The 27,483-nt window shown below is 39.3% G+C and overlaps 7 protein-coding genes across 9 annotated transcripts in view; 4 read left to right on the plus strand and 3 right to left on the minus strand.

Moving 5' to 3' along the window:
- Positions 1 to 26,391, minus strand: LOC103836412 (elongation factor 1-alpha 1). 2 transcript variants are annotated; one of them, XM_033276617.1, is made up of 4 exons: positions 26,380 to 26,391; positions 25,122 to 25,128; positions 1,236 to 1,717; positions 1 to 1,155 (listed from the first exon to the last, which is right to left on the minus strand). In XM_033276617.1, exons 3-4 carry the CDS (start codon positions 1,695 to 1,697, stop codon positions 268 to 270), a joined length of 1,350 nt encoding a protein of 449 aa, XP_033132508.1. In that variant the 5' UTR covers positions 1,698 to 1,717; positions 25,122 to 25,128; positions 26,380 to 26,391; the 3' UTR covers positions 1 to 267. The 2 variants fall into 2 exon arrangements, with proteins under 2 accessions (XP_033132508.1, XP_009110915.1); XM_009112667.3 differs by lacking the exons at positions 25,122 to 25,128; positions 26,380 to 26,391 and adding an exon at positions 2,342 to 2,488.
- On the minus strand, positions 3,272 to 5,601 carry LOC103836413 (L-ascorbate peroxidase 1, cytosolic-like). The gene is made up of 9 exons (XM_009112668.3): positions 5,461 to 5,601; positions 4,916 to 5,047; positions 4,660 to 4,834; positions 4,523 to 4,588; positions 4,079 to 4,213; positions 3,920 to 3,999; positions 3,739 to 3,841; positions 3,605 to 3,663; positions 3,272 to 3,516 (listed from the first exon to the last, which is right to left on the minus strand). The coding sequence occupies exons 2-9, from the start codon at positions 5,032 to 5,034 to the stop codon at positions 3,501 to 3,503; spliced, it is 753 nt and encodes a 250-aa protein (XP_009110916.1). The 5' UTR covers positions 5,035 to 5,047; positions 5,461 to 5,601; the 3' UTR covers positions 3,272 to 3,500.
- LOC103836414 (probable serine/threonine-protein kinase PBL5) lies at positions 13,264 to 15,657 on the plus strand. Its single transcript, XM_009112669.3, has 5 exons — positions 13,264 to 13,927; positions 14,080 to 14,321; positions 14,394 to 14,583; positions 14,660 to 15,051; positions 15,121 to 15,657. Exons 1-5 carry the CDS (start codon positions 13,810 to 13,812, stop codon positions 15,430 to 15,432), a joined length of 1,254 nt encoding a protein of 417 aa, XP_009110917.1. The 5' UTR covers positions 13,264 to 13,809; the 3' UTR covers positions 15,433 to 15,657.
- LOC103836675 lies at positions 15,892 to 17,194 on the plus strand. The gene is made up of 2 exons (XM_033276619.1): positions 15,892 to 16,569; positions 16,644 to 17,194. The coding sequence occupies exons 1-2, from the start codon at positions 16,404 to 16,406 to the stop codon at positions 16,961 to 16,963; spliced, it is 486 nt and encodes a 161-aa protein (XP_033132510.1). The 5' UTR covers positions 15,892 to 16,403; the 3' UTR covers positions 16,964 to 17,194.
- On the plus strand, positions 17,451 to 18,137 carry LOC103836415 (histone H4). Its single transcript, XM_009112670.3, has 2 exons — positions 17,451 to 17,560; positions 17,657 to 18,137. The coding sequence occupies exon 2, from the start codon at positions 17,682 to 17,684 to the stop codon at positions 17,991 to 17,993; it is 312 nt and encodes a 103-aa protein (XP_009110918.2). The 5' UTR covers positions 17,451 to 17,560; positions 17,657 to 17,681; the 3' UTR covers positions 17,994 to 18,137.
- LOC103836417 (probable NOT transcription complex subunit VIP2) lies at positions 18,387 to 24,954 on the plus strand. 2 transcript variants are annotated; one of them, XM_033276615.1, is made up of 13 exons: positions 18,387 to 19,597; positions 20,269 to 20,306; positions 20,440 to 20,551; positions 20,631 to 20,714; positions 20,804 to 21,067; positions 21,141 to 21,269; positions 21,565 to 21,623; positions 21,717 to 21,824; positions 21,927 to 22,334; positions 22,428 to 22,480; positions 22,567 to 22,608; positions 22,703 to 22,841; positions 22,943 to 24,954. In XM_033276615.1, exons 2-13 carry the CDS (start codon positions 20,289 to 20,291, stop codon positions 23,006 to 23,008), a joined length of 1,482 nt encoding a protein of 493 aa, XP_033132506.1. In that variant the 5' UTR covers positions 18,387 to 19,597; positions 20,269 to 20,288; the 3' UTR covers positions 23,009 to 24,954. The 2 variants fall into 2 exon arrangements, with proteins under 2 accessions (XP_033132506.1, XP_009110919.2); XM_009112671.2 differs by lacking the exon at positions 18,387 to 19,597 and having other exon boundaries at positions 19,614 to 20,306.
- Positions 26,294 to 27,483, minus strand: part of LOC103836419 (3-ketoacyl-CoA synthase 3) — a 2,148-nt gene continuing 958 nt past the window's right edge. The window contains exon 2 of the mRNA XM_009112673.3: positions 26,294 to 27,330. Within this exon, the coding sequence (XP_009110921.1) occupies positions 26,383 to 27,330 (948 nt within the window). The 3' untranslated portion in view covers positions 26,294 to 26,382. The remainder of the gene's footprint in view (positions 27,331 to 27,483) is intronic.

A 27,483-nucleotide genomic window follows, 5' to 3' on the forward strand; every position in this document is an offset into this window, starting at 1 on the left:
TAACCGCAGGAATAATGTCATATTCATTATATCAAATCATCCAAAATATTTCAGAAACAAAAAGCAAATGAAAAAAAAAAACAGAGGAAGCTAGCATGCAATGTGGCTCCGCCACCTCCGATCAAGAACCCAGTTACGAGAACGTAGTTCTGACGGAGACGAAACGAAGCTGCAACACAAACAAGCAACCAAATACCAAACTAACAAAACAAAACTAAAATAGTCTTTCGATTCAACTGCGGATGATAGAGTTTTGCTCAAGGTACTTTATTTGGCACCCTTCTTGACGGCAGCCTTGGTGACCTTGGCTCCGGTTGGGTCCTTCTTGTCAACGCTCTTGATGACACCGACTGCAACAGTCTGCCTCATGTCCCTCACGGCAAAACGTCCAAGGGGTGGGTACTCAGAGAAGGTCTCGACAACCATGGGCTTGGTCGGAGTCATCTTCACCATACCAGCATCACCATTCTTCAAAAACTTGGGCTCCTTCTCGATCTCCTTACCAGAACGCCTGTCAATCTTGGTGAGGATCTCAGAGAACTTAACCGCAATGTGGGAGGTGTGGCAATCAAGAACTGGCGCGTATCCGTTACCGATCTGTCCAGGGTGGTTCATGATGATGACCTGGGAAGTGAAGTTGGCAGCTCCCTTGGCAGGATCATCCTTGGAGTTGGATGCAACATACCCACGCTTAAGATCCTTGACAGCAACGTTCTTAACATTGAATCCCACGTTGTCACCTGGAAGCGCCTCCACAAGAGACTCGTGGTGCATCTCAACAGACTTAACCTCAGTGGTCAGCCCTGAAGGAGCAAAGGTTACAACCATACCAGGCTTGAGCATACCGGTCTCAACACGACCCACTGGCACCGTTCCAATACCACCGATCTTGTAGACGTCCTGAAGTGGCAGACGGAGGGGCTTGTCTGATGGCCTCTTTGGCTCGTTGATCTGGTCAAGAGCCTCAAGGAGAGTAGGTCCCTTGTACCAGTCAAGGTTGGTGGACCTCTCAATCATGTTGTCACCCTCGAACCCAGAGATGGGGACGAATGGGATTTTGTCAGGGTTGTATCCAACCTTCTTCAAGTAGGAAGACACCTCCTTGATGATCTCATCGTACCTAGCCTTGGAGTACTTGGGGGTAGTGGCATCCATCTGGAAACATAAGTAAATTCGTTAACATCAAACCAAAACAGTATAATAAAAAAACAATGAAACATGAGTAATTAGTTTACCTTGTTACAGCAGCAAATCATCTGCTTGACACCAAGGGTGAAAGCAAGAAGAGCATGCTCACGGGTCTGACCATCCTTAGAGATACCAGCTTCAAACCCACCAGTGGTAGAGTCAATGATCAAAACAGCACAATCAGCCTGGGAGGTACCAGTAATCATGTTCTTGATGAAATCACGATGTCCAGGAGCGTCAATGACTGTGCAGTAGTACTTGGTGGTCTCGAACTTCCAGAGAGCAATGTCAATGGTGATACCACGCTCACGCTCAGCCTTAAGTTTGTCCAAAACCCACGCGTACTTGAAAGACCTCTTGTTCATCTCAGCAGCCTCCTTCTCGAACCTCTCGATCACACGCTTGTCAATACCACCAAGCTTGTAGATCAAGTGACCAGTGGTGGTAGACTTCCCGGAATCGACGTGGCCGATGACCACAATGTTGATGTGAAACTTCTCTTTACCCATGGCTGCTCGTCAAGTAAAATCTGCACACCGACAAAATCAAACAGAAACAATCAAAATTATAGACTTAAATGAAATTTAACAAAACATTAAGCATTTAAATAAAATAGAAACGATCAAAACACATGAAATTTAACAAAGCAGTAGACATATCAAAATAAAATTCATTTTTTCTCAAAACGTTCATTGTACAAAGCTGCTATCGGAGTCGAACCGATTTCTACCACAAAGAGTGTTTGTGGTGCTCTAACCTCTGAGCTAAGCAAGCTATTATTTATCAATTTCAAGATGATAAACAGCAACCAAACCAGAGAGTCTCTCCAACTCGAAACACGAGAGGAAGAGAGCACTCGATTTAAGTATGCTGCTCGATAATTCACCTGATTAACAATACGAATCACACAGATCTCGATATACAAATTAACTTTCCACAGATCCAGATCGATCAAGATCTCTTCAATCAATAAGCTAATTAATCATCAAGCTGAGCTGAATCTAAACAACAGATCAGAGAGCCTAAAACGATCTAACCAACAGAGACAATAGAATCACAGTGAGATATGCAAATGATGATTAAGCTAAAATGCAAACGAGAAGGATCGGAATCGTTTAGAAGAGTAAGAACTCGCATCGGAGAAGACGCGTACCTCAGTGTAGCGGCTAGGATGGAGAATGGAGAAGAAAAGCGATACGTGCTTGTGTATTATATAGTGAGGAATCCTAAGGAAGATAAGGGTTTTAACATGACGAAATTACAATGGTGCCCCTGGCCGTCGTCAGTATATTATTATTGTTATTGTGGTGGGCCTTTGGGGTCGGTCATGCATAGCTTCCGGCTCAAGTTAGTTTGAATTGACAAGTGAGAATGTTTGATTCCAAAAGTAAAATTCAGTTCACATAGTTTTGCTTTTCTACTTCATTCATCGCTTCCGGCTCAAGTTATTTTGAATTGACAAGTGAGAATGTTTGATTCCAAAAGTGAAATTCAGTTAACATTAATAGCAAATTAAGGACATGTTCCTTCGCAATTAATAGACCAGCCCATATAGGCCCAAAGTTGATGAGATTCACTCATCCAATGGAGAAGAAGTTTCAAAATACCAAGGTAAACTTTGCTTTTAGACATGCACCACACCCTAATGTGGTTCGCACACGGCACACCACGACATGCATATATGGATGAACCTGAATTGTATCCTATAAGTTGATCTTCTTTCTCATGTACATCTATTTATGAACTCAGCAAAAAAGAGACTTTGAATCGCTCAAGACGTTTGTTGTAGAGGAAACTGAAAAGGCCGCAGAAAAAGCACAGCTTCAAGACAAGGAACTGTGCTTCATCCCCTTTGTGTTTTAGTTTTGCTTATGCAGTGGATCCAGTTACCATATTAAACCTTTAGATAAGGTTGTTGTCACGTAATATCATTAAAGGAATGGGTCCTGCTAACATAGCTACAGCTTAAACATGGGAATCCCAATTCACATAACTTCATGTAAGAAAACATACTAGGCTCTTTGCTGGATTTTACTGTACTAATGCTTTTATTTAAAACTTACAAAAACTAAGCATAGAAGAATAAGAAAAGAATAAAATATAGTGCAAAAAATTTGATTTATTTGAATGTCTAACCAGCAAAAGCAAAACGTATCAACTTGAAAATCATAAGACGCCCAACAAAAGAAAACCCTACGCAAATCCGAGATTACATTAAGCAATCAAATGGCAAAGTTCAAATGCAATGCAAATCCCAGACCCTCAAATTAAAGCAGCTCTCTAAGTCTTGGGAGACACACACATGTCACAGCTCAAGCATCAGCAAACCTGCAACCAACAAGAGATCCAAACTCGAATCATAACACCATTCAAGTAGAGATTTACTTCTACTGATAAAGATTCAGATTATAAGTACCCGAGCTCAGAAAGCTTCAAGTGGGCCAAAGCGTAATCAGAGAAAAAGGCGTCCTCATCCTGTTTAATGCAACGTTAGTCTCTCTTATACCAACTCAAGAAAAGAGACAAGTTTAGAAAGAAAGGATGCATTACAGCAGCGTATTTCTCAACCAAAGAACGGAAAGTGGGATCGTCCAATAGCGCCTTGTCAGAGACAAGTTGAATAAGACCTTCCTTCTCACCGCTCAAGAGTTCCCTGGTCACACATATATATATCATCAGTTAATAACACATCAACTTTAAATCACACAACCTGAGAGTTGGGAACACTTACTTGAAGTAAGAGTTGTCGAAAATAAGAGGGTTTGAAGTCCAAGCACCTTCAAAGCCAGACCTATCCTTGTGGCATTTCCCCTGTGTTAATATCATAATTTTGGAATCATTTCATCAACTGTAGATTTTAACCAACCAACAAAGACAATGATTAACGAACCAGAGTGTGGGCACCAGATAAAGCGACGATGTCATTGTCAGTCAAACCCATCTGCTTTGCAAAGACGTCTCTCAAGTGGTTACAACCCTTTGTAGCATCAGGAAGACGACCCTCTGGAGGTGGCTGGGGCTTGTCCTGGAACCAAAATATGAATGTTAGTAATAAGCAATCCACAATATTTCCTCTAACCAGGGCCGGTCCGGAGGACAGACAAAATAACCGACCGATTAGGGCATCATGATTTTAATCGATAAATTTAGTTGTATACAGGACAATATAAAAAATTTACATGAATAACATGGGCATAAAATTTTAAATAAACTTAGGGCATCAAGAAAAATTTGAAAATGTAGGACGACATTGCTTCCAACCTTGATTCAGTATAACAAGCATAGAGGAGAATGGCTACACTCTCAATAGTCATCCCTACATTATCTTACTAACCTCTCTTCCAGGGTGGAATTGAATTTCAGGTCCACCAGTGACTTCAACGGCCACAACACCAGCAAGCTGAACAAAGGACATGGTGAGTGAATCACCACTAACCAAAGAGTATTGTGTTTAAATAAAAAAACATATACCTGATGGAAATCAGCAAAGGAGATGGTAGGGAACTGGACCCTGACGGGGTCCAACAACCCAAGAGCAATCTGGATACCACTGTTGGCCTCATGAGCTTGCTCATCGGTAAACCTCATTGTTCCGAAGGGACCACCAGTCTTTGTGACACAATCAAATGTTCCAGCAGAGTGCCATCTACAGTTTAAGCCAAACCAGACTCAGCACATCATATAAAAATTCTGAAAAAAAGAAGGATGAAAAGGTTAGTTTACTTACGCGAGGCGGACCATGATAGGTGCGCAGTGCTTCTCAGCTATCAAGCCTCTGAGCTTCCTCCTGCACTTCTCAATAGCCTTCTTGTAGTCTTCGCTCACTGTTGGGTAGTTCTTCGTCATCTTTGCTAAAAATCTGAGACCATTGTATGGATAATAAGCAGAGAATCATAAACACTAAGAGCCCTTAAAGCATCTTAACACGAATATAAAATCAAAATCAAATCAAACCACCACTAAAACAGATCCTGGAGAGAAGCTACACTCATAAATAGCAAGAAACGTCACTCATGTGGACTGAATAAGCAATAAACCTTAAGAACTTCAACCGATTCGAAAACTTAGCCAAGAAACACAGTGAGATCGAACCACATAACAGCAAATGAGAGGAAAAAACGATGGCTAACGTTAACAAACAGTGAGATCTAGTATGATAAACACACCATTCAACTCAGATAAAGCCATGCATAACGATGATCAGATCCATTAAGAGAAATGAAAAAAAACAACGAATCGAATGCAGAGGGAGAGGGAGAGTTTCTGTTATACCTTTTTCGAGAGAGGATAAAACCTGAGAGAATGTGAGTGAGGCTGGTACGAGGTGAACACTAGTAATTGTTTTAGAGAGTCTAAATATATAGAGGGTCTGTTACTACTTACTACTATAGAAGGGGAAGAGGAAGAGAACATTCTATTTAAACACCGTCAGTTGACGGAAATCGTGTGGTTAATATTTGCGCAAACGTAATAGACGGTGAAGATTCAACGCGTATAATTGTTTAGAAATAATAAGCGTATAATTGGCGAGTTTCTATTGGACGAGACATCGCTTTTGCGTGACGGGCCCCACCAGAAAAAGGCGAGGTCTGGATTTTGTTGCCGAGGGGTACGGGATATGCGAACACGTTCCGTTATTTCATTTGTCGAAGGTGTGAACGCGTCTCACGCACAAGTAGTTACTGACCCTTCTTCATCCCTGATTGGTTATTAATCGTGTAATTATGGGTCGTTTTTATTTGTCATCAAAATTCAAAACGATGATACATGTGAAAACATTATTTTTGTTCAGACGTATGAATTAACATTGGAAAAATATTTGTAAAACGTCATTTCGTACGAATAGCATGTAATATATCTGCAAATAATTCCGTACCTACCAGTCTATATACAAGATTAAGCTAAATCGACCACACTCGGCCTAATCAATCTACTTTCACCAAATTCCTAAAAATATCACAAATCAACGATACATTTGTGTGAATGCACATCTTATAAGTGAACTATTTTTTTGACAATTACAGATATGGTAGTCTGATCATTTAATATGTTAATACCATCTTACCACTATATTACCTGTTGGCAAAAAAAAAACTATCACTAATTTCACTATTTTTGAAAAAGATCGAGCTGATAATGAAATCTAATAAAATGAAAGGAAATTATGGGAAACAAGAGGAAAATATACTAAGAAAATTTCTACAATTCTACAACTTTTATAATAGTTTTTTGGTCAATAAGTTTTATATAGTTTAGGAAGCTTCTTATTAATGCAACTAGCTCGATTCTAATATAATATCATGCTAATTTACGGGGAAAAGTAATATTCTAGCTGTGTATGCTATTTGGTGATTTGGTATACAATGTACAAATTAAAATTGGACCAAGCAAGTCAACATCATTTCATATATATATATGTTCAATGAATAAACGTGAAAATATCTCAAATGAACTCATATTGGTACAAAAATCCAATCACGTCTTAGTTTTATGAATGCTGGTTCCAAACAATTAATAAGTATTATCTTTGTAGAACCCATACACCTTTTTATTTTCCCTAAAAAGAACCCATACACTTGTATATATTATACGTTCTAATAAAATAACCTGAGCTGTCATGATAATTATAATTCAAAATTATATTCTCTAATGTTTCAAAGAAATAGTAGAAAGCAACTAGGTCGAAGTAAATAACTAATATAAACTTATCTTCTCTCCAACGTTGATTGAAACTCTTGAGATCTTTTTTACAATCTAATTTTCAAGGGAATTGACTAGAGTTTTATATGCTGGACCAATACATTTACGATCAGGGCGATCAGTGAATAACTAAATCGTTACGTTTTAGGTATAATGGATTGACAAAACGTATTCTCGTTGTTGTCGTATCAAGTTATCAATGGGGTTTTTTGTACGTATGTATATGTAATTAGTTAAAGACTTCAAATCATCAAATTATATCTATACGTTTGTTTTGAGTGTTGTTACTTTCCTTTTCCGGCAAGTTCTTTTTGTAATGTTGTCAAATTTTGGTTTTATTCTTTTTCCACGGAAGAAGTTTATACAGATTTTGAAAGTTAGGTAAAGCACGGGAAATACTAATGTGGTAATACATTGGGGTCACTGAAGATTAAGAACGAAATATCAACGTTAAGAAACATTCTTGATTACTAAAATATAACTAATAACAGTAAAACACTAAGGAAGTTGATGATGGCTTCCGTGAGGAATAGTTTGTAGGAGGATCACAATGCACAATATGTTTTTTTTTGTTTGGTACGCGCGCGACACGCTTTACGTTCATTGGACGTAGATGAAAATGTCTTTTTTTTTTAAATAAGTTACAAAATGTGTTGAAGAAAGGTGTTCCTAATCAGGTTAAGTCCCCGGTTCAATCAGAAGTATTGGTTAAGCTAAACCGTACAAGCACGTGGGATTCACGTGGAACTGCGCTACTATAACGAGTTGTATTTATACTCGTATACGTTTCTTTATGTTGTAAGCTGAAGGTGATATAACAGCATAGAGAGAGAAGCTTAGAGATAAGATAGAGAGAGAGAGAAAGGCGGAAGTAGAAGATCGCCATTGTTGTATCTCAAGAGCTCGGTTTGAGCTAGATCTCTTTATAGTGCAGTTGCTGGTACATTCCAGCCCCGGAGAGTTATAGCGGCTCTTTCACCTTGAGAGAGTGCGGTGAACTCCGGGTGAACAATTCTCCTGTGTCACTTTCTTTATCTTGCTTGTTTCGTTGGTAGCTATAGATCGGAGCCGTTAGGTGAGTAGCAGTAGCTCGAATCCTAACAGAAGTGGTATCAGAGCCAGGTTGGCGAGACTAGCGAATCTGTGGAAGAGGTGATTCTTTCAAGATCGATCGGAGATGGCGGGGACGAAATCGGAGATCGAGAAGTTCGACGGCGATGGTGATTTCTCTTTATGGAAAAGACGGATGTACGCTTTCCTTAGCGTCTCCGGGTTAAAGGATGTTCTCATCGAGAAGACGAAGGTCGAAGAGGAGGACTCGGAAGAAGATGAGAAAGATTCTGAGAAGAAGAAAAAGATCGTCGAGGCTGAGATCGCAAGATCTGAAAGATGCGAGAAGGCGATGAACATCATCTTCCTAAATGTGGGAGATCACGTCTTAAGGAAGATCGAGAGATGTACGACAGCAGCAGAAACATGGATCTTGCTAGAGAAATTGTATATGCCCAAGTCTCTACCTAACCGCGTGCACGCACAGTTAAGGCTATACAGCTTCAAGATGCAGGAGACTCGTTCGGTAGATGACAACATAGATGACTTCTTGAAGATCATTGGAGACTTGAGTAACCTGAGTATTGAAGTCCCGGAGGAAGTACAGGCTATACTGCTACTTAACTCTCTTCCCTCGAAGTATGACCAGTTGAAAGAAACGCTCAAGTATGGGCGGGATGTCATCAAGGTGGATGAGGTAGCAAGCTCAGCCAGGTCCAAGGAAAAGGAGTTGAAAGAAGTTATAGGTTCTCGAAGCAGCTCAGAAGGACACTTTGTGAGGGGGAGGTCAGATAACCGAAGTTCACAGAATGGTTATGGTAGGAAGAAGAGTTTCAGATCGAGGTCAAAGTCAACTGAGAGAAAGAAGATTTGCTGGATCTGCGGAAAGGAAGGGCACTACAAGAAACAGTGCTACAAGTGGCTTGAAAGGAATAAGCATCGAAACCAATCCGAGAGAGGAGAGTCTTCATTGGTGAAAGATGATGCTCACGATCTAGTAGGACTGATAGCTGCAGAGTTGAATATTACACAGAGTACTGATGACTCGGAGGAATGGATCTTAGACACCGGGTGCTCATTTCATATGACTCCTCGAAAGGAGCTCTTCGTGGAACTACAGGAGGTCACAGCAGCAGGAAAGGTTAGGATGGCTAACAATTCTCTGACTGAGGTTAAAGGAATAGGCTCGATCAGGTTTCAGAATCCAGACGGTACTACGTTTCTGCTTCACGAAGTGAGATACATGCCAGGAATTGGAAGAAATCTAATCTCCCTAGGGACACTGGAGAATAAGGGCTGCGAGTTCAGAGCGTCAAACGGAATTATGAAGATTGTGTTGGGCTGCACACTCATCATGAGGGGTTATAGAAAGGGTTCTGATACTCTGTATTTTCTGAGAGGATCTGCTTTAAGATCAGGAAGCAGTTTAGGAGAGCTATCAGCTGCTGTCTCAGACAAAGATCAAACTCAGCTGTGGCACAGTAGGCTTGGTCACGTGGGAAAGAAAGGACTCGAGATGTTAGTCAAGAAAGGTTGCATACCAAGTGAACATGTCTCGGAGATGAAGTTTTGTGAAGACTGTGTTAAAGGTAAGACGCACAAGGTCAGCTTTGGGCCAGCTCAGCATCTGACTAAGGAAAGACTCGACTACATCCACTCAGACTTATGGGGTTCACCCAACGTTCCCATGAGCCTTGGAAGCTGCCAATATTTCGTCTCGTTCACTGATGATTGGTCAAGGAAGGTTTGGGTCTATTTTCTGAAGACGAAGGATGAAGCATTTCAGCGGTTTGTCGAGTGGAAGAAAATGGTAGAAGTGCAAGTAGAAAGAAAGGTGAAGAAGCTGCGCACAGACAATGGCTTGGAGTTCTGCAACTTGAGGTTTGATCAGTTCTGCAGAGACGAAGGCATTGTCAGGCACCGTACGTGTACATATACACCCCAGCAGAACGGGGTAGCAGAAAGGTTAAACAGGTCAATACTAAATAAAGTACGCAGCATGTTGAGTGAGAGTGGACTGGAGCCTAAGTTTTGGGCAGAAGCAGTCTCAACAGCAGTCTACTTGCTGAATAGAACTCCGTCTTCAGTCATTGATTTTGAGATTCCAGAGCAGAGATGGACTACAGAAGTTCCAGATTTGTCAGGACTTAGGAGATTTGGGTGTATAGTCTACATACATTCTGATGAAGGGAAGCTAAGTCCAAGGGCAAAGAAAGGGGTGTTCACAGGCTATCCGGAAGGGGTAAAGGGTTTCAGAATCTGGCTTATCGATGAAGAAAGATGTGTCATCAGTCGGAATGTAGTTTTCAGAGAGGATCAGATGTTCAAGGAGTCTAAGTCGTCAAGCGATAATTCAGGTACAACCTCTTTCCCTGTCAATTCTACTAATACACGTGTGAGTTTTGATTTTGTAGGAACAGAAGATAACGTGACCCAAGGTGGAGCAGTGCAAGAGCGTGGTCGAGTAACACCAGAGGAAGCCGAAGATCAGGAGAATGAAATGGTTTCTGAGGATACTCCGTCTGCGACAGAGACTGATCAAGGTTATCAGCTAGCAAGGGACAGAACAAGGAGGACGTTGAAGCCACCAGCAAAGCTCCAAGATTATCACGTCTATCCTGAAGATGAAGACATTGCAGGCTTCGCATACTTGATGAGAGATGACACTGACAGAGCAGAGCCAGGAAGCTACAGAGAAGCGATGGAGGGCCCTGACAGTGACAAGTGGGCAGAGGCGTCAGATGATGAGATGACCTCATTAAAGAAGAATCGAACTTGGGTTCTGGTGGATCTTAACAAGGATCAAAAGCCTATAGGCTGTAAGTGGATATTCAAGAAGAAAGAAGGGGCTACAAAGGAAGATGGTCCTAGGTTCAAGGCAAGGTTGGTGGCCAAAGGGTACTCACAGAAGGAGGGCATTGATTATCAGGAGATCTTCTCTCCGGTAGTGAAGTTGGTCTCGATTCGAATTATCCTATCTGCGGTTGTCCATTTTGATATGGAATTACAACAAATGGACGTCAAGACGGCGTTTCTTCATGGATATCTGGAGGAGACCATTTACATGGAGCAACCTGAGGGTTATGAAGACAAGGAGCATCCAAATAAGGTGTGTTTGCTGAAGCGGTCTTTGTATGGATTGAAACAGTCACCGCGACAGTGGAATCAACGTTTTGATCAGTTTATGCTGAAGAACAGTTACGTCAGAAGTGAGTTTGATAGCTGTGTATACTTCAAGGAGTTGAAGGACGGGGTCTGTGTGTATCTCTTATTGTACGTAGATGACATTCTTATTGCATCTAAGAATCGGAGGCACATTGAGGAGCTGAAAGTGTTACTAAGCTCAGAGTTTGAAATGAAGGATCTTGGAGAAGCCAAGAAAATTTTGGGTATGGAAATCTATAGAGATCGAACAAAAGGGATTCTGACGGTGTCTCAGGAAGGATATATACTGAAGGTACTTGGAAATTTCAAGATGGAACAAGCTAAGGCAGTTAGTACTCCTATGGGTACCCATTTTGCGCTAAGAGCAGCTACGGAGTTAGAGCTGCGAGATCAAGCTGAAGCTATGAAGAAAGTTCCTTATCAAAGTGCAGTGGGAAGCTTAATGTACTCTATGATATGTACACGTCCAGATTTGGCGTTTGCAGTGGGTCTGGTGTGCAGGTATATGAGCAACCCCATCAAAGATCATTGGCTGGCAGTGAAGTGGTTGCTCAGATACCTGAGAGGTTCGGTGAAGACTCGGTTAGTGTTCAGAAAAGAAGGAGAGTTTGCAGTTCGAGGTTATTGCGATGCAGACTATGCAGGGGATGCAGATAAACGCAGGTCTACAACGGGGATGGTCTTCACAGTTGGAGGTAATCCGGTGAGCTGGAGGTCTAGTTTGCAGAAGGTTGTGGCGTTGTCATCAACAGAGTCAGAGTACATAGCTCTGTCAGAAGCGTCAAGAGAAGCAGTCTGGTTAAAGGGTTTTGTGAATGAGCTTGGGTTCAACCAAGATGCAATAAAGATTTACTGTGATTCTCAAAGTGCAATTGCACTGGCGAAGAATGCAGTATGTCATGAACGAACGAAGCATGTGCAGACAAAGTATCATTTTGTTAGAGAGTTGATTACTGATGGTTGGGTACAAGTAGTGAAGATTGCAACAGAGTATAATCCAGCAGACATTTTCACTAAGGTGCTACCGGTTGGCAAATTCAAGGGCGCTTTGGATTTGCTAAGGGTCACAGAAGTCTGAAAGTAGAAGAAGCGTAAGTTATAAAGGCTGAGAGGGTTTTCTCAGGATGTGAAGCTAAGCGGGTTTGCTTGGAGTTAAGAGAGTTACGGTGTCAGTAACAAGAATGAAGTTGAAGGTGGAGCTGATAAGGAACAAGGTGGAGTGTTGAAGAAAGGTGTTCCTAATCAGGTTAAGTCCCCGGTTCAATCAGAAGTATTGGTTAAGCTAAACCGTACAAGCACGTGGGATTCACGTGGAACTGCGCTACTATAACGAGTTGTATTTATACTCGTATACGTTTCTTTATGTTGTAAGCTGAAGGTGATATAACAGCATAGAGAGAGAAGCTTAGAGATAAGATAGAGAGAGAGAGAAAGGCGGAAGTAGAAGATCGCCATTGTTGTATCTCGAGAGCTCGGTTTGAGCTAGATCTCTTTATAGTGCAGTTGCTGGTACATTCCAGCCCCGGAGAGTTATAGCGGCTCTTTCACCTTGAGAGAGTGCGGTGAACTCCGGGTGAACAATTCTCCTGTGTCACTTTCTTTATCTTGCTTGTTTCGTTGGTAGCTATAGATCGGAGCCGTTAGGTGAGTAGCAGTAGCTCGAATCCTAACAAAATGTTTACCAGCAAAATAATGCATATATAAAGTCGTAAAGGTCTAGAAGGTTACCATATTTTTGATATTTGTTACCAGGGGAGTGGTTGTAACCTAACTACGCGCTTGTTGTAGACTTGTAGGTAAAAGAAATGAAACGAGGATTAATCAGTCAGCTGCCATGTAACTAACATTGATATCGTGCACACGTGACTCTTTTTATCTTCTGAACACCAGTGCACACGTGACTCTATTCCCTTTGATTATGGCTTTAACGGTTCCTCGTAACAGAGCTAGCCAGGCCTTCACCAGTAGCTGTAACGCGCCGTAGTCAATCACTGTTGGAACCATGCACACAACAAAAGCATATACTGCATGTGCGAATTTAATTTTCTTTAAATAAATCCATCTGGTCAGAGAACCAAAACAAATAGCGCGTGGATTTAAACGTGAGACCCACCATGACATCCTTTTGTATTACAAAAATGGAATAAAACGGTGAGTAATTGGCCGTCGTCGTCGTCCATATATCAAAATATTAATCCAAGAAGTGACATTAATCAATCACCCAAATCCATATCTCCATCATTCACTCGCCACGTCAGATCGACGGTGCCGGTTTCGAACCGCCGGTAGATAACAGTATTAAACTAGAAAGTTGACCATTCTACGTGGCACCAGATAACTCGCTTCACTACGTAGCCGCAAGTTAATCTTTGCTGACGTGGCGAATTCTAATTAGTAACGTACTCTAAGTACCATGGACCTTACCGCAGATAAGCATTTGACGCTTTCTCTCTTAAAAATCTTCTGACGAACCTTTCTCTGTTTGTCATCATCTCTCACTAGCTCTCCTTTTTCTTCATTCCCCTATAATTTTTTTTTCCCTTTTCATTTTATATTAATCTTCTCTCGGTCTTCCGTGTTGGATTTGTCGTCTAAAGTTTCTGACTTTCCGACGAGGAACAGAGGAACGAAGAGGAGTGAAGAAGAAGAAGAAGATCAAAGCAACAAAGCGAATTGCTCTCTCTCCTCTCTCTCTCGATTCCCCCGATGGGTTGTTTCGGAAGCAGTAAGAAATCGAGCAAACGATCGGATAAGAATCGCAAGGATACTGCGAAAATCAGGAAGACTCTCGGTGGTACAAGCGATCAGACTCAGCCCTGTTCAGGTACTAACAGAGTGTGATTTTCGATTGCATGTGTACTAACTGATTCTGGGTTTTAGCTTTTGTGTTCTCTTAGAGGAGACAGAGGTCAAAGTTTTGATTTTTATTATTCGAATTGATTTGGTAAAGTTATACTCTTTAAATGTGTTTTGTAGATTCCACAAAAGTGAGTCCGTACCGAGATGTTGATAAGGAAGGTGTTGTTGTTAAGGAGGAGGATCAGTTAGCTCTCGACGTGAAGGGTTTGAATTTAGACGACCAGCCCACAGGGAAGAAAGCACAGACCTTTACATTCGAAGAGCTTAAGGTCGCTACAGGGAACTTTAGGTCGGATTGTTTTCTTGGTGAAGGAGGTTTTGGTAAAGTGTTCAAGGGTACTTTAGAGAAACTTGATCAGGTAGTGTGATAAAGTGTGTTAAAAAGTCTATCTTTCTTGTACAAGTTGGTGAAAAAGTTATTTGTGGATTAGGTTGTTGCAATCAAGCAGCTTGACCGTAACGGTGCTCAAGGAATCAGGGAGTTCGCGGTTGAGGTGTTGACGCTGAGTCTCGCTGACCATCCTAATCTAGTGAAGCTTATTGGGTTTTGCGCTGAGGGTGATCAGAGACTGTTGGTCTACGAGTACATGCCGCAAGGGTCTCTTGAAGATCATCTACATGGTAATGTTCCAAACTCAACTTTTGCTGTGTGAAAGCCTATCCTTTTACCTTTGTGTTGTTTCTTAATGTTTTGTAGATCTCCCATATGGTAAAAAGCCACTTGATTGGAGCACTCGGATGAAGATAGCAGCTGGTGCAGCAAGAGGGCTAGAGTATCTGCACGATAGGATGAAGCCCCCTGTGATCTACCGTGATCTCAAATGCTCGAACATCTTGCTTGGTGAAGACTATCAACCAAAGCTATCAGACTTTGGGTTGGCTAAAGTTGGACCGAGCGGGGACAACACACACGTCTCGACAAGAGTTATGGGAACTTATGGATACTGTGCTCCTGACTATGCTATGACGGGTCAGCTCACGTTTAAATCCGATATCTACAGTTTTGGAGTAGTGCTTCTTGAGCTTATCACCGGAAGGAAAGCGATTGATAGTACAAAAGAGCGTAAAGATCAAAACTTGGTCGGATGGGTATGTTCCTTTGTCTCTCTCAATGATTGTTGCGAGACAACAACACTCATTTTGTTTTCTTTGGTACAGGCACGACCGTTGTTTAAAGACAGGAGGAACTTCCCGAAAATGGTTGATCCATTGCTTCAGGGACAGTACCCTGTTAGAGGACTGTACCAAGCGCTTGCAATTGCAGCAATGTGCGTTCAAGAGCAGCCGAACATGAGGCCTGTTGTATCAGACGTAGTGTTGGCTCTAAACTTTTTGGCTTCTTCTAAATATGATCCGAATAGTCCTAGCAGCAGCAGCAGGAGGAGGAACGCTTCTTTACACAGAGATAGAGATGATGAAGAGAAAAGACCAGACCTACTCAAGGAAACAGAATCTGAAGTGTCTTCGTAGGGAAGAGAGTGGTAAAACAAAAAATCAATTCTAGTTTTTTTTTTGGCTTGGATATATATATGAAACCAGATCAGTCACATTTTTAACATCTATGCGTGGATGTACATCTTTGACTCAGACTCTGTTGTATGTAGCATGCTTCTTTTTCTGTAACAAACCATTTTGTTTTGGGACATATATACATATATATTAAAATAAACAAACATCTTTGTATATTCATATATATTTTTTCAGATTAGACCATGATGATGGTCCTAATTCTTTGAGATGACAAGAAAGAGCATACCTTCTCAAGCAAACAGAATCTGAAGGATCTCATAAGAAGAAAGTGGTAAAAAAATCAAATCTATTTTTTTTTTTTTGGCTTCACCAGTAAAATGGGTGGGATGTAGAACAACAAACAAACAATTTTGTGGATGTAGAACAACAACAAGCCATTTTATTTTGAGACATACATTAAACAAAAACAAAACATTTTTGTATATATAAATATATATAGAACGTTCTGATTAAACCATGATGATGGTGTTGATGATCATCAGTGCCGGCTCAGTTTTAATTGTCCAATTTTTTTTAGAAATTGTTTTTTGAAAGAAAAAAAAACATTTTTGAAGACCAAAAATAATTATGCAAATGTTCTAGATAATTTTTTTCATTTTATATGTTTTCATATCTAAATTCAGTAACATTCTATCTTTCTATAAAAAAATATGCTAAAATTGTGTGTGTTTAATTATTAAAGACCACCCTATAACCCATGAGCCGGCTCTGATGATGATGCAACTTACTTGGCATCATCACGTGATGCAAGTTCTCCCGCGCAAAGCCGTTAAAGAATAAACCGTTATATAACGAACCGTATCGGCGAAAAAGGCTTCACAAATCTCTTTCTCTCTGCTTTCGCGTTCCTCTGTTTCTACTAAATAGTGCTGACGATTCCTTGGAAGAAAAGCTTCGAGAAAAGAACAACAATGGCGGAAAGATCCTTCTCTCAGCTCCCGATCTCTTCATCTCACGGCGGCAGGAGGATGATGAACACCAGGAGAGGAGTTTTTCCGGTGTCGGAGTACTGGATCCACGCGATTCCGGTGATCATCTTCCTCTGTTTCTTCACGCTCTGGTTCTTCTCCCACTCAGGTTAGTTCCTTCCATCAATCTTTCTCGAGAAAGTGGGGTCAAGAAAGTTGTATCTGATGGTGATCTTTTCGTAGTGAGGTTGGACGAGGACAGTGGTGAGATCATGTCAGTGCGTCTTCTCGAGAAGTCCATGGCCGTGAGAAACGAGTCTCATGTGAGCTTGGCGGTTCTTGCTTCCTCTGCCGTTTCTCCGGTCTCTGTTAACCAGACTCTGATTGCTCATCACAATGCAACTCAATCTCACAATGCGACTGATAAGCCTGAGCTTCGTAAAGGGCAAGAAACAAAGGGGAAAGGGAAGAAGAAGAAGAAAGGAGGTAGAAAAGAGAAGATGGAGAAAGATGTTAACAAGTCCAAATCGTTGAAGAAAGCAAAGAAGCCACTCGCTGGCTAACATGAAACTCTTTTTAGGAATTGCGTTTTTTCTTTGTATAGCTATATGATCATGCTGTTGTTTCTATTGTGATTCTTGAGTTTTTGTGTGGTGATGATGATCTTCTAGAAGTTTGTTTTAGCGTTGCTAATACTGTTGTTGTAGTTTGAGCTACTCTTGTTTTTTCTTTTTAAGTCAATTTTTGTTAAATCACTTGTTAAAATGAACTTAGCGAAATAGAAAAGGTCTTCAAAATCTTGCTGCAATAGTGCAATTACTAAAATGTATGTTTAACACATTCACCACTTTCACATTAAGCTAAATCTCAAGACTTTCAATGCCACATTAAGCTAAATCTCAAGACTCTGGTTCAACATTTCCTGAGTGTAGAGGCCCATAATGGGCCCAATAAGGTCATGTTAGTTAAACGTTCTCTCCCACTTGCAAAAATAGAGAACTCCACGTCATCGATCCGTCTATTACTTTATCTAAGCAAGAGCCGTCGGATCAAAAAATCAACGGATGAAAAGAAAAGCACGCGGATCGTCTCTGATTATATATAAAAACATTCACCGGTCATGTAACATCGTCAAATCTCCGTCTCCGATCAATTAACAGGTATCGTCTTCTTCTTCTTCTTATCGATTGAATTTTCAATATCAAATGTTAAATCCACTGTTTCTGATTAATTATCTTTTTCTTTTAATTCTTCAGATCTACATAAAGCTTGCGAAGAGAGATGTCAGGAAGAGGAAAGGGAGGAAAGGGATTGGGAAAAGGAGGAGCGAAGAGGCACAGGAAGGTGCTGAGGGATAACATCCAAGGCATCACCAAGCCTGCGATTCGTCGTCTTGCTCGCAGAGGAGGCGTGAAGCGTATAAGCGGTCTGATCTACGAGGAGACCAGAGGAGTCCTCAAGATCTTCCTCGAGAATGTCATCCGCGACGCCGTTACTTACACCGAGCACGCTAGGAGGAAGACGGTTACTGCTATGGATGTGGTTTATGCTTTGAAGAGGCAGGGACGCACTCTCTACGGGTTCGGCGGTTAAAACGACGATGGACTTAGTAGGGGATTAGTGTTATCTGTCTTGTTCTTGTTATGCTAATGAGTTGTCAAATTAAAGCTGAGAATGATTAATATTATGTCTTTGATTCTCTTAGTTTGATTTGTGAATCCAAGCTCAAGTTTAACTTTTATACTTTGTTCATGCTAATGCCTTAACTCTGAAGAACAACAAGACAATCGTGCAGCAAACCCTCTCTCTCGTGCAGAGTCTTTGACTTAGTCTTGTTAACGCTCCACGTGCACATCACATGACTTACCTTGAATAGAATGCCTGGGCATATCACAAACCTATTGTTATCAACCAAAAGCTATTCATAAGGCGTTATGAGTACGTTTTTTTCAAGTGTCTTTTGATGATACATTTGACTTGAAAGCGTTGCAAAGGATACCTCTCAAGGAGCCAAGGTGTTGGGTGATGTAAGTATACAATCTTGTACCTCCAAGTAACGTATGAGTTGTTTATGATCTGAGTTCCATACCAAAAATCAAATCACCCAGCCAGTGCCGGAGGTAGGCGGACAAAGGGTGGGGTAGTTGCCCATAATGGTTTTTAAAATTTCAATGTATTTTTTCAAAATTTTGACAAATGCCTCTTTTGACATTGTTGATATTATATGTATGTTCCAGATCAAAGTAACTTCTAAATCCGCCACTGCACCTCCAAAGAACAGTCAAATTGTGTTATACTCAGTGGCGGACCCATGAGTGATTTTGTATGGTGTCAAAAACAAAAACAAAATGTCTTTTCTGGGTATCGAACACGGGTTGTGTGGGATCAAGCACCTTATTTTACCAACTTTGCTAAATGTTTTTTAATGTTTTCCTATACAAAACAGATTTTTATCTTGTTTTTTGTGGTGTCAGGTGACCCTACACCTTTTCAAGTGGGTCCGCTCCTGGTTATACTAGTAAAAAACACAATTCTGATTTGATGATGAGGTTGAAATATTTAGTTTTGCATTTGGGGCCATGTCTAAGAGCCCATTCCGTTTTTTTAATAAACTTTTCCTAAGTATAGTTAAGGGAATATATGGGCTCTTAATATTTACTTTAGGGAAGCAATAATATTGCTACGAAGATGGGCCGGTGGGCTTTGCCACGTCGACCAAATGGGATTAGGTTCTACCATGCCAACACGTGGGGAGATATTATTGGTTAACTGAAAAAGAAGGTCGCTTTTTAAATTGGAAGGAAAAAATAGTCTTGAGAAAAGAGATTATCTTCCTAATTTGCAAAGTTGGATTTGAATGACAAAATACATATATAGAAGTATATATCGGCTATATGTGGAATATAATCTATCATATCTTAGAAATGACATTTACAAAGGGAGAAATCTCAATATGAGTACAAAAATGCAGTGTAAAGTATATAAAAATAAAATATCACACATATTATTGAAAATAGAAGATTTTATATTTTTCCAAATTTTGTTAAATATGTATGTTGACTAAGTGGACTCTAAAATAACATTACCATATAGAGACAAAAAAATTCAGTTTAAATTGCTCGCATGGCTTCCAGTTTTGGATGGTCCGAAAGGAAGATTTTGTGTTGTCCGATTTATTCTCTGCCTTCTGGATTAAGGTTTTCTTTCATCCTCTATGCACATATTATAGAACATGTTATATTCGTTATTACAAATCGTCGTGCTCTCTAGTGGGTTTGTTCTTTTTCGATGTTGGAATGGTTGATCTTTCTATAGAACCGTTAATTAATATGATTGTTCAGTTCATGAAGAGGTTTTGATTGGGGTGATATGTATGGCTTTAGATGCATTCAGTTTATAGTTCTGTGTTTTGAGTAGACTTGAAATGTATTGGCTTCTGATCATTCAGTTCTACTGTTTTATGGTTCATCATGTCATTAAGAATGTTCAATCCATGAATGAGGGTTTGATAAGGGTTTGAAATGTATGGCTTCAGATGCATTCAATTTTTTTACGGCTAATTGTGCTCATGTCATTAAGAATGTTCAATCCATGAAGGTGCTATGATTACGGCTTAAGACGCATTAATGTCCACTGTTAATATGGTTCATGTCATTTAGAATGTTAATTAAATCCTTAAGTTTGAAATGTATGGCTTCAGCTGCATTCAATTTCTACCGTTTATATGCTTCATGTCATTAAGAATGTTAAATCCACGAAGGGGTATTGACTAGGGTTGACATGTATGGGCTTCAGCTGCACTCAACCATGTTTACAGTTAAGTGTTTCTTGATCCATCTGCTTACGTTCTTTTCTTCCTTCGTTTCAGGTCAATCAACCATTTGCAAAATGTCATCTTGTTCTAACGTACGTACTGCCTCTTAATCATTCCTCGTATATCTCTATATAAGTTTCAGTATTGTCAATGCATCTTTCTACAGTTTATACTCTTTGTCATATTCTTCTGACTAATGTTTTAACTCATCAATGATATTCTCAGTCGACGTCATCACTCACCGGTTCTACTTCGAGTGTACCAGACGGTTCAGGGAGAACGTTCACTCCTTTCTTTCCTCAGTTTGGGTCGATGTCTCCTGTTTTAAACCCTGATGGTGAGTAGATTTTTTTCTCTTTTTTTGAAAAGTTCATACTCTCAACTTATGCATTTTGTTTGTTTTCTTTGTTGTATAGGAACTCTCCAGGGCGTTTATGATGTTAAAGACCACATTTTTTTTCCCACCTCGAATGTTTCCCGCGCTGGACCGAGAAACTCAGGTCTAAACGGTGTTCCTTATGCTAGATTCTATAATAGGTTTGGTGATTATATTCTTCTCACCAGTGGTTAATTTTTTTTAATGTGCCAGTTTTTGGAGCTCCAATTTTGGTAAATGCCACCAGCTCTCGAGCACCACCACCACCGAGCTCTATGGGGAATACGGCTGGTGGAGTCTCAATGAGCAGAGCTTTGGTCTTTGATGGAGGAAGTATACTGAGCTCTACGGGGAGTATGGCTGGTGGAGGCTTAATGAGCAGGGCTTTGATCTCTGATGGAGGAAGTATAATGAGCTCTATAGGGAGTATGGATGGAAGTACTAAACATAATAGATCAATGATGATTGGGCTCCACGGTACTTCATGGCTGGAATCATTTTCTGTTGTTTGTTTAGATTCATCATATGTGCCTCTTTGTATGTATTGTAGGATCCCCACAGGTTTATTCTATGCCTGGAAGCTCTTATCCTTCTGCTGCTGGAGAACATTCCCAAACTCATGTTCAAGCAATGAACAGCCTAAGCTCTATGAGCTTAATGAACTCCAACTACATGACAAGTAATAAAAATATATAAACCTTTTTTTATTCTCTTCTTATTTTTTTTTTAATTAGTTTGAATCAAATATTAATTTCCACTATTTTTTGGTATAATATTTAGAGAGTGTTTTTGTGATGAGCATATTCCTACTGAATTATTACTAATCATCTTCATGATCCAGTGTGATGCCACTACCCCTCATTATGTTCATACTTGTTTAAAATTTTCTGACATGTTCAAGATGGCTACATCCGGTTTATTTGTTGTTATTATAAAGAGATAACCGATTAAAAATATTAATTTGTTGTATACAGCTGATTATCAAATGGATTTGCATCAGCAAGAACTAATGATGCAATCTCAACAGTCATCTGTGAGTTTTTTTAGCTTTGTCAATAAAATGTCACTGGGTTTGCTTTCCTTACATTGAAGGTTAATTTATCCTCTATAATGTGGCTACTTGTAGATGAGGAGGCATGGTGGATTTTACTTTGGTGATGCGTCTATGCCAACATATCCTCTACAACTACCAAGTGCTCAAGCTGTGAGCCGTAGTGGTGTTTTCTTCTCTCAGGTGTGATTATATTCTAATGTTTTTTTTTTGAAGGCAGGCTGGAATCATTTGAAGTTCTTACTTAATTGAACCAAACGTTCTTGTTCTTTCTGTTGGTTTCAGACTGGTGGACCTCCGACTATTGGATCAAGATCTGTGAATGCTGCAACGGGTTATGACGACCAGCCCCTCCGGCACCATCAGAACACGTCCCAGTTTGGCGGGGAGAAGCTACCAGCTATTGGCCAACCCATCAGAGACGTGGGATCACAACCAACGCAAGCGGCGACGCAGTCCACTCCTGACCCTTTTAGCATGCTAGGTTTGGTTAATGTGATTAACCAGACCAACCCTGACGTGACTACTTTGGCACTTGGGGTTGACTTGCAGGAAATTGGGTTAGATATGACCTCAAAAGAAAAACTTTTCAAGACTTTCGCCTCGCCTTGGGCTAATGAACCCCTTAAAGAGGATCATGAACACTTCGATCTACCGCAGTGTTACAACGGAGTACAAGTACCACCTCCAAATGTAAGTCACTCTAGCCACTCTCTCATAAGTAACATCATTCACGTATCATTTAATATTTATAATAATTTTCATTTTTTTTTTGTGTGGATGCAGCAAGGGATGTTTAGAAGGTTTGACATGAACACATTGTTTTACATATTTTATAGGTACATATACTTTTGGAACTGTGTTGTTAATTGTTGATGCCCTCACTTGTCATAAGAACCATAACGATTTTTTCTTTCTCATGCAGCATGCCGAATGATGAGGCGCAGCTATACGCAGCTAATGAACTGTAATGCCCTTTTTCTTCTCCATGATATTAATATGGGATTGTAATTCAGTGAAGGATAAAGCTGCCTAATTTTTTTTTTTTTGTGCTTTTGCAGTAACAACAGGTACTGGTTCTACCACAAAGAACACAAGTGTTGGTTCAAACGAACTGGGATACCTCTCGTGCAAACAAATGCTTATGAAAGAGGAACATATGACTGTTTTGATCCAGACAAATTTGAGACCGTTCAAAAGGTGAGTACACCACATTCAAATTCTTCTGCTCATTGGTTTTAGTTTTAGTTTTTTTTTTTTATTTGGCCTCTGATTAAACCCTTAAAACCATATTGTTGCAGGAAAATTTTGTTATTTATTATGAGATGCTGGAAAGGAGGCCGTCTCTACCTCAACACCGAGTGTAAATGACTGTTATTAAGTATCTATGATGTAAAGTTCCATCTGTTAGGAATGTTCATAGATCAAGAACCAGTTTCAGTATGTAAACTTTTCCAAACTTTGCTTCTTGCTGTTGATTATTTGTAGCTGAAACTTCTTTAAGCTATATATTGAATAAATGCATATCTATTTCCCATTAGCTTCTTTTGGTTCATTTATTATCTAATAGCTCTTTTGGTGATCATTTGCTGCTGAATTTTTTTCAAAGTATAGATTAAATGAATGGATATCTCTTCCCCATTAGCTTTTTGGTTCATTTATCATTTAGTCACTTTGTTTTGGTGATCATATGTAGCTGAAACTTCTTCAAGGTATAGATTAAATGAATGCATATCTCTTTCCCATTAGCTTTTTGGCTCATTTATCATCTAGTCACTTTTTTTGGTGATCATATGTAGCTGAACCTTCTTCAAGCTATAATGAATGCATATCTCTTCCCCCATTAGTTTTTTGGTTCATTTGATCACGTAGTCACTTTTTGTTGGCCATTTTATGTAGCTGAAACTTCTTCAAGCTATATATTGAATGAATGCATATCTATTTTCCATTAGCTTCTTTTGGTTCATTTATCATCTAGTAACTTTTTGTTAGTGATCATTTGCTGCTGAAACTTCTTCAAGGTATACATAAAAATAATGCATATCTCTTCCCCATTAACTTTTTAGTTCATTTATCTTCTAGTCGCTTATTTTTGGTGATCATATGTAGCTGTAACTTCTTCAAGCTATAATGAATGCACATTTCTTCCCCATTAGCTTTTTGGTTCATTATATCATAGTTACTTTTTGTTGGTGATCATATATATGTAGCTGAAACTTCTTCAAGCTATATATTAAATCTGTGTGTTCATTAACGTTATTCTCTTATTTTCTGGTCTAATCATTATTTGATTTCTCTGGTTCAAAGCATCTCAGGCAACTCTCAACGCCAACTGTTTCTCTTGGTTTAACAGTGTTAGATAAGGTATGTCAAGCTCTTGCCGTGTATATAAATGCAAGAGTGGACTGAGTATCGTCAAAGTCAGATTGAGTACATTTTCTTATACTTGTTTTGGAGAACGTTACTGTTGATGGAGGATCTTCTAATGTTTCTTGCATTTGCGGCTTCAGTCTTGTGCTGTATAATCCAGTAGCACATGGACCCTAATGTCGTAATCATTATGGTTGCTCCAATAGAAGTCACACAAATGGCTAGAGACTTTTCCTCTTCAGCAACAACAACAAACAGCAGAGCAAAAAAGGCAACAGAGATGAGTTTGTTTATCACAGCCATCATCTATTTCTTGGCCTTTCTCTCTGTTACCACCACTGATGTCTGAACCACCAGGTCCACCACAACTGCTAAGGAGATAAATAGTGCGATCGAATCAAAGACGTAGAATCAATGATGCAATATTCATTGAAGCTATGTTGACACATAAAGCAATCAAGAACATATGTCTATGTTAGGATTTGGATTTTTGATGTGACATTTAGAATATGATTCAAAGCAAGAAAGTGCATTATTGTTGGCTCATTTCTAGTGTGATAGTTAATTATGTTTATTTTTTGCAACATTTTACAATAATGTTTTTACTCTACATTACACAACAAAATAATATGGAGAAAACCATTAACAAGAGTACAAACTTAAGATGCTAGCTCTTTGTGTGTGTTTTTTTTATAGTGTACCATCATCTGCAAGATCTTTTACATCCGAGACTCGTTTTATTTACATCCCATATATAACTTGTTTCCCAAATAGAAAAAAACAAAACAAAGGAACTAGGTTTAATATTTTACAAAATGCATCTAATTCTCCATCAACTGATGTTCTCCACACGACATATATGTTTCATAGCTTCAGTGAGATATTCTAATCTGTATTGATGGCCGCAGAAATGGCATGATAACCAATTGACAGGGTTACAATAGAACAGAAAGTTTGTAACAGAATATTGAACATAATTGAAGAGACTGAGAAGCAACAGTTATATTAATATCACGGATGCATTAAACTGAATTTTTATAACATTACTAAATTTCGCATGCTCTTTCACCAACTCAATCAAAAGCCACAATGTACGAGTTTCTTTAATACCACTGTACTAAAAACTAGCATTAAATTTCGAAAACATGCGATTTCAGAAGTCTTCGACCAATATGTGTACTGGTATATTTTCAGTCAAAAAAAAATATGTGTACTGGTATAATGGAGGCCACCACAACCACAAGAAAAAATTGATTCGGTGCAATAAATGTAATGTCATTTGAAAAATATAAGACACTTTAGTTTTAGATAAAAGTGACAACTGATCTTTAGAGCTTCTTACGAGTAAAAAAATCTGCAAGTAGGCAGAATTAATTCATTCCAACCACTGAAGTACGTCGGCTTTTACATTATTCGATCGTATGCATAAGGTCCTACACTTCTCCATTAATCATCTGTCACTATTCGTTTATTTACGTAGCCTAGTCGATTAACAACTCTGAAGTAACGTATGTTTTACAGAATTTTAATGTTTTAATATATAAAATGTTTTTATTTTCTTAGATAACTTTTACTTTATTAAAAACGGTGTACTCAATTATATTTTAATAGTCTCTTTTGTAATTAATTGAATACCAATAATTTATAGTTTTAATGATACTTTCTAAACAAAAAATCGTTTTTTTAATATGTGTGTTTCTATATAAAATTCTTATATTTAGGAATAGAGGAAGTATAATTTTATCTCAAAAAATGCAAACTATGTTTTTAGATAAATAGGGCATATTTCTTATTAGGATGTATTTTATTAGGCTTAATATGTCATAGATATAAGTGTGAAGATAATTGGGAAAACCATTATAAGTTTTTGTGAAGTTAGTTGAGAATAGATAAGGGACCAGAAACGGGTGCTGAAATCAAATGAGAATTGAATGTGTTCACACCAAACAAGTTTTCTAAATCTTAACCCTTTTCCCTGTAAATTACAGTTATTTTCGAATGCTGACACAAAATTATACACATCCCTCAAGTAGAGATTAAGACAGTATTTATAATCATGAACACCAGATTATTATTATTTTGAGTTTCAAGATTTACCTTGTTGAAGATGAGTAAAAAACACATTACAAGAAGTTAACATATAAAGACATTGCCTCCCACAAATCCACTAAAAAGATACAAAGAAGGTGACTATTATCTTTTTATGGGGGGATTTACGTTTTAATGTCTTGTGGGAGGCAATGTCTTTATATGTTAACTTCTTGTAATGTGTGGGAGGATAATAAAAAGAAAAAGATAATAGTCACCTTTTTATGGGGGGATTTACGTTTTGAAATAACTGTATGTATTTTAATTATTACAAGAAAACATGTCACATAGCTTCTTCGCGGATCTTGAAAGTGTCATGATCATCTTCTTCACGAATCCAACCATACTTCTCAAGAAAAGGATTCACAATAGATTGTGGAGGGTACTGATCAATGCAATGGTTCCAAACATTCCCCAAAGATTCTCCAACGTTAAGATCCCTCACAACCTCCCAAACGCAACTATTGCACTTGAAACCTGCCCCAAAGCTTATCATGAACACTCTGTCTCCTCTTCTCAGCCTCTTCTTAGCTTCCATATACCCCAAAACATACCACAAGCTACTCGCTGACGTGTTCCCAAACCGGTGTAGCGTCATCCTCGCCGGTTCAAGATCGTATTCGGACAAGTCGAGGCTGTAACCTATTGCGTCGATAACGGCTTTACCTCCCGTGTGAATGCAGAAATGGTCAATACCAGTCTTGAAGTTAATCCCTGCCTTTGGAGCTGCCTGAGCCACTGCCGTGGAGCCTTTGCTAGGGTTTCCACGAAGCTTCTTGAGGAGAAGACTCAACATGAACCTAAAGAGCTCGGTCACGGGAAGAATCTTGGGAGTGATGACTTTGAGGTTGTCTACGAAGGCCCGAGTCGCTGCTTTTGGAAGAGTCTTGTCTAAGTGGATACCGACACGGCCTAGCTCGTCCTCTTTTTGGACACATGCGTTGTATGAATCTTCTCTGGCTCCATGGTGGGTCCGTACCAAACACTTGAGCTTAAACATGGCTTTACCGCTCAGACTACGCTTGTTGGTCAAGAGAACGGCGCAGCCACCGGATCGGAACAAGCAGTTAGCTAGGATCATAGACCGGTTGTTTCCGCTGTACCAGTTCTGACTAAGCGACTCTGATGTTACAACAAGAGCAAGCTTGTTCTTGTACGTTTTGAAGATGTTTTTAACGATGTCTACGGAGATAACACTAGCGCTACATCCCATTGCCGTCAAGTTGAATACCTACAAATAGCACTAAATCAAATTTTTATTCAAAGAAATAAATACTACATAAATAGAATTAAAAAATTATAATTCATTAAAAGATTTTAAATAAATATATTTCTATATTTGAATTTAGATTTAGTGATTAGAATTTATGATTTACTATTTAAG

This window comes from Brassica rapa, chromosome A08, assembly GCF_000309985.2.
Source record: "Brassica rapa cultivar Chiifu-401-42 chromosome A08, CAAS_Brap_v3.01, whole genome shotgun sequence".
Classification (NCBI taxonomy): Eukaryota; Viridiplantae; Streptophyta; class Magnoliopsida; order Brassicales; family Brassicaceae; genus Brassica; species Brassica rapa.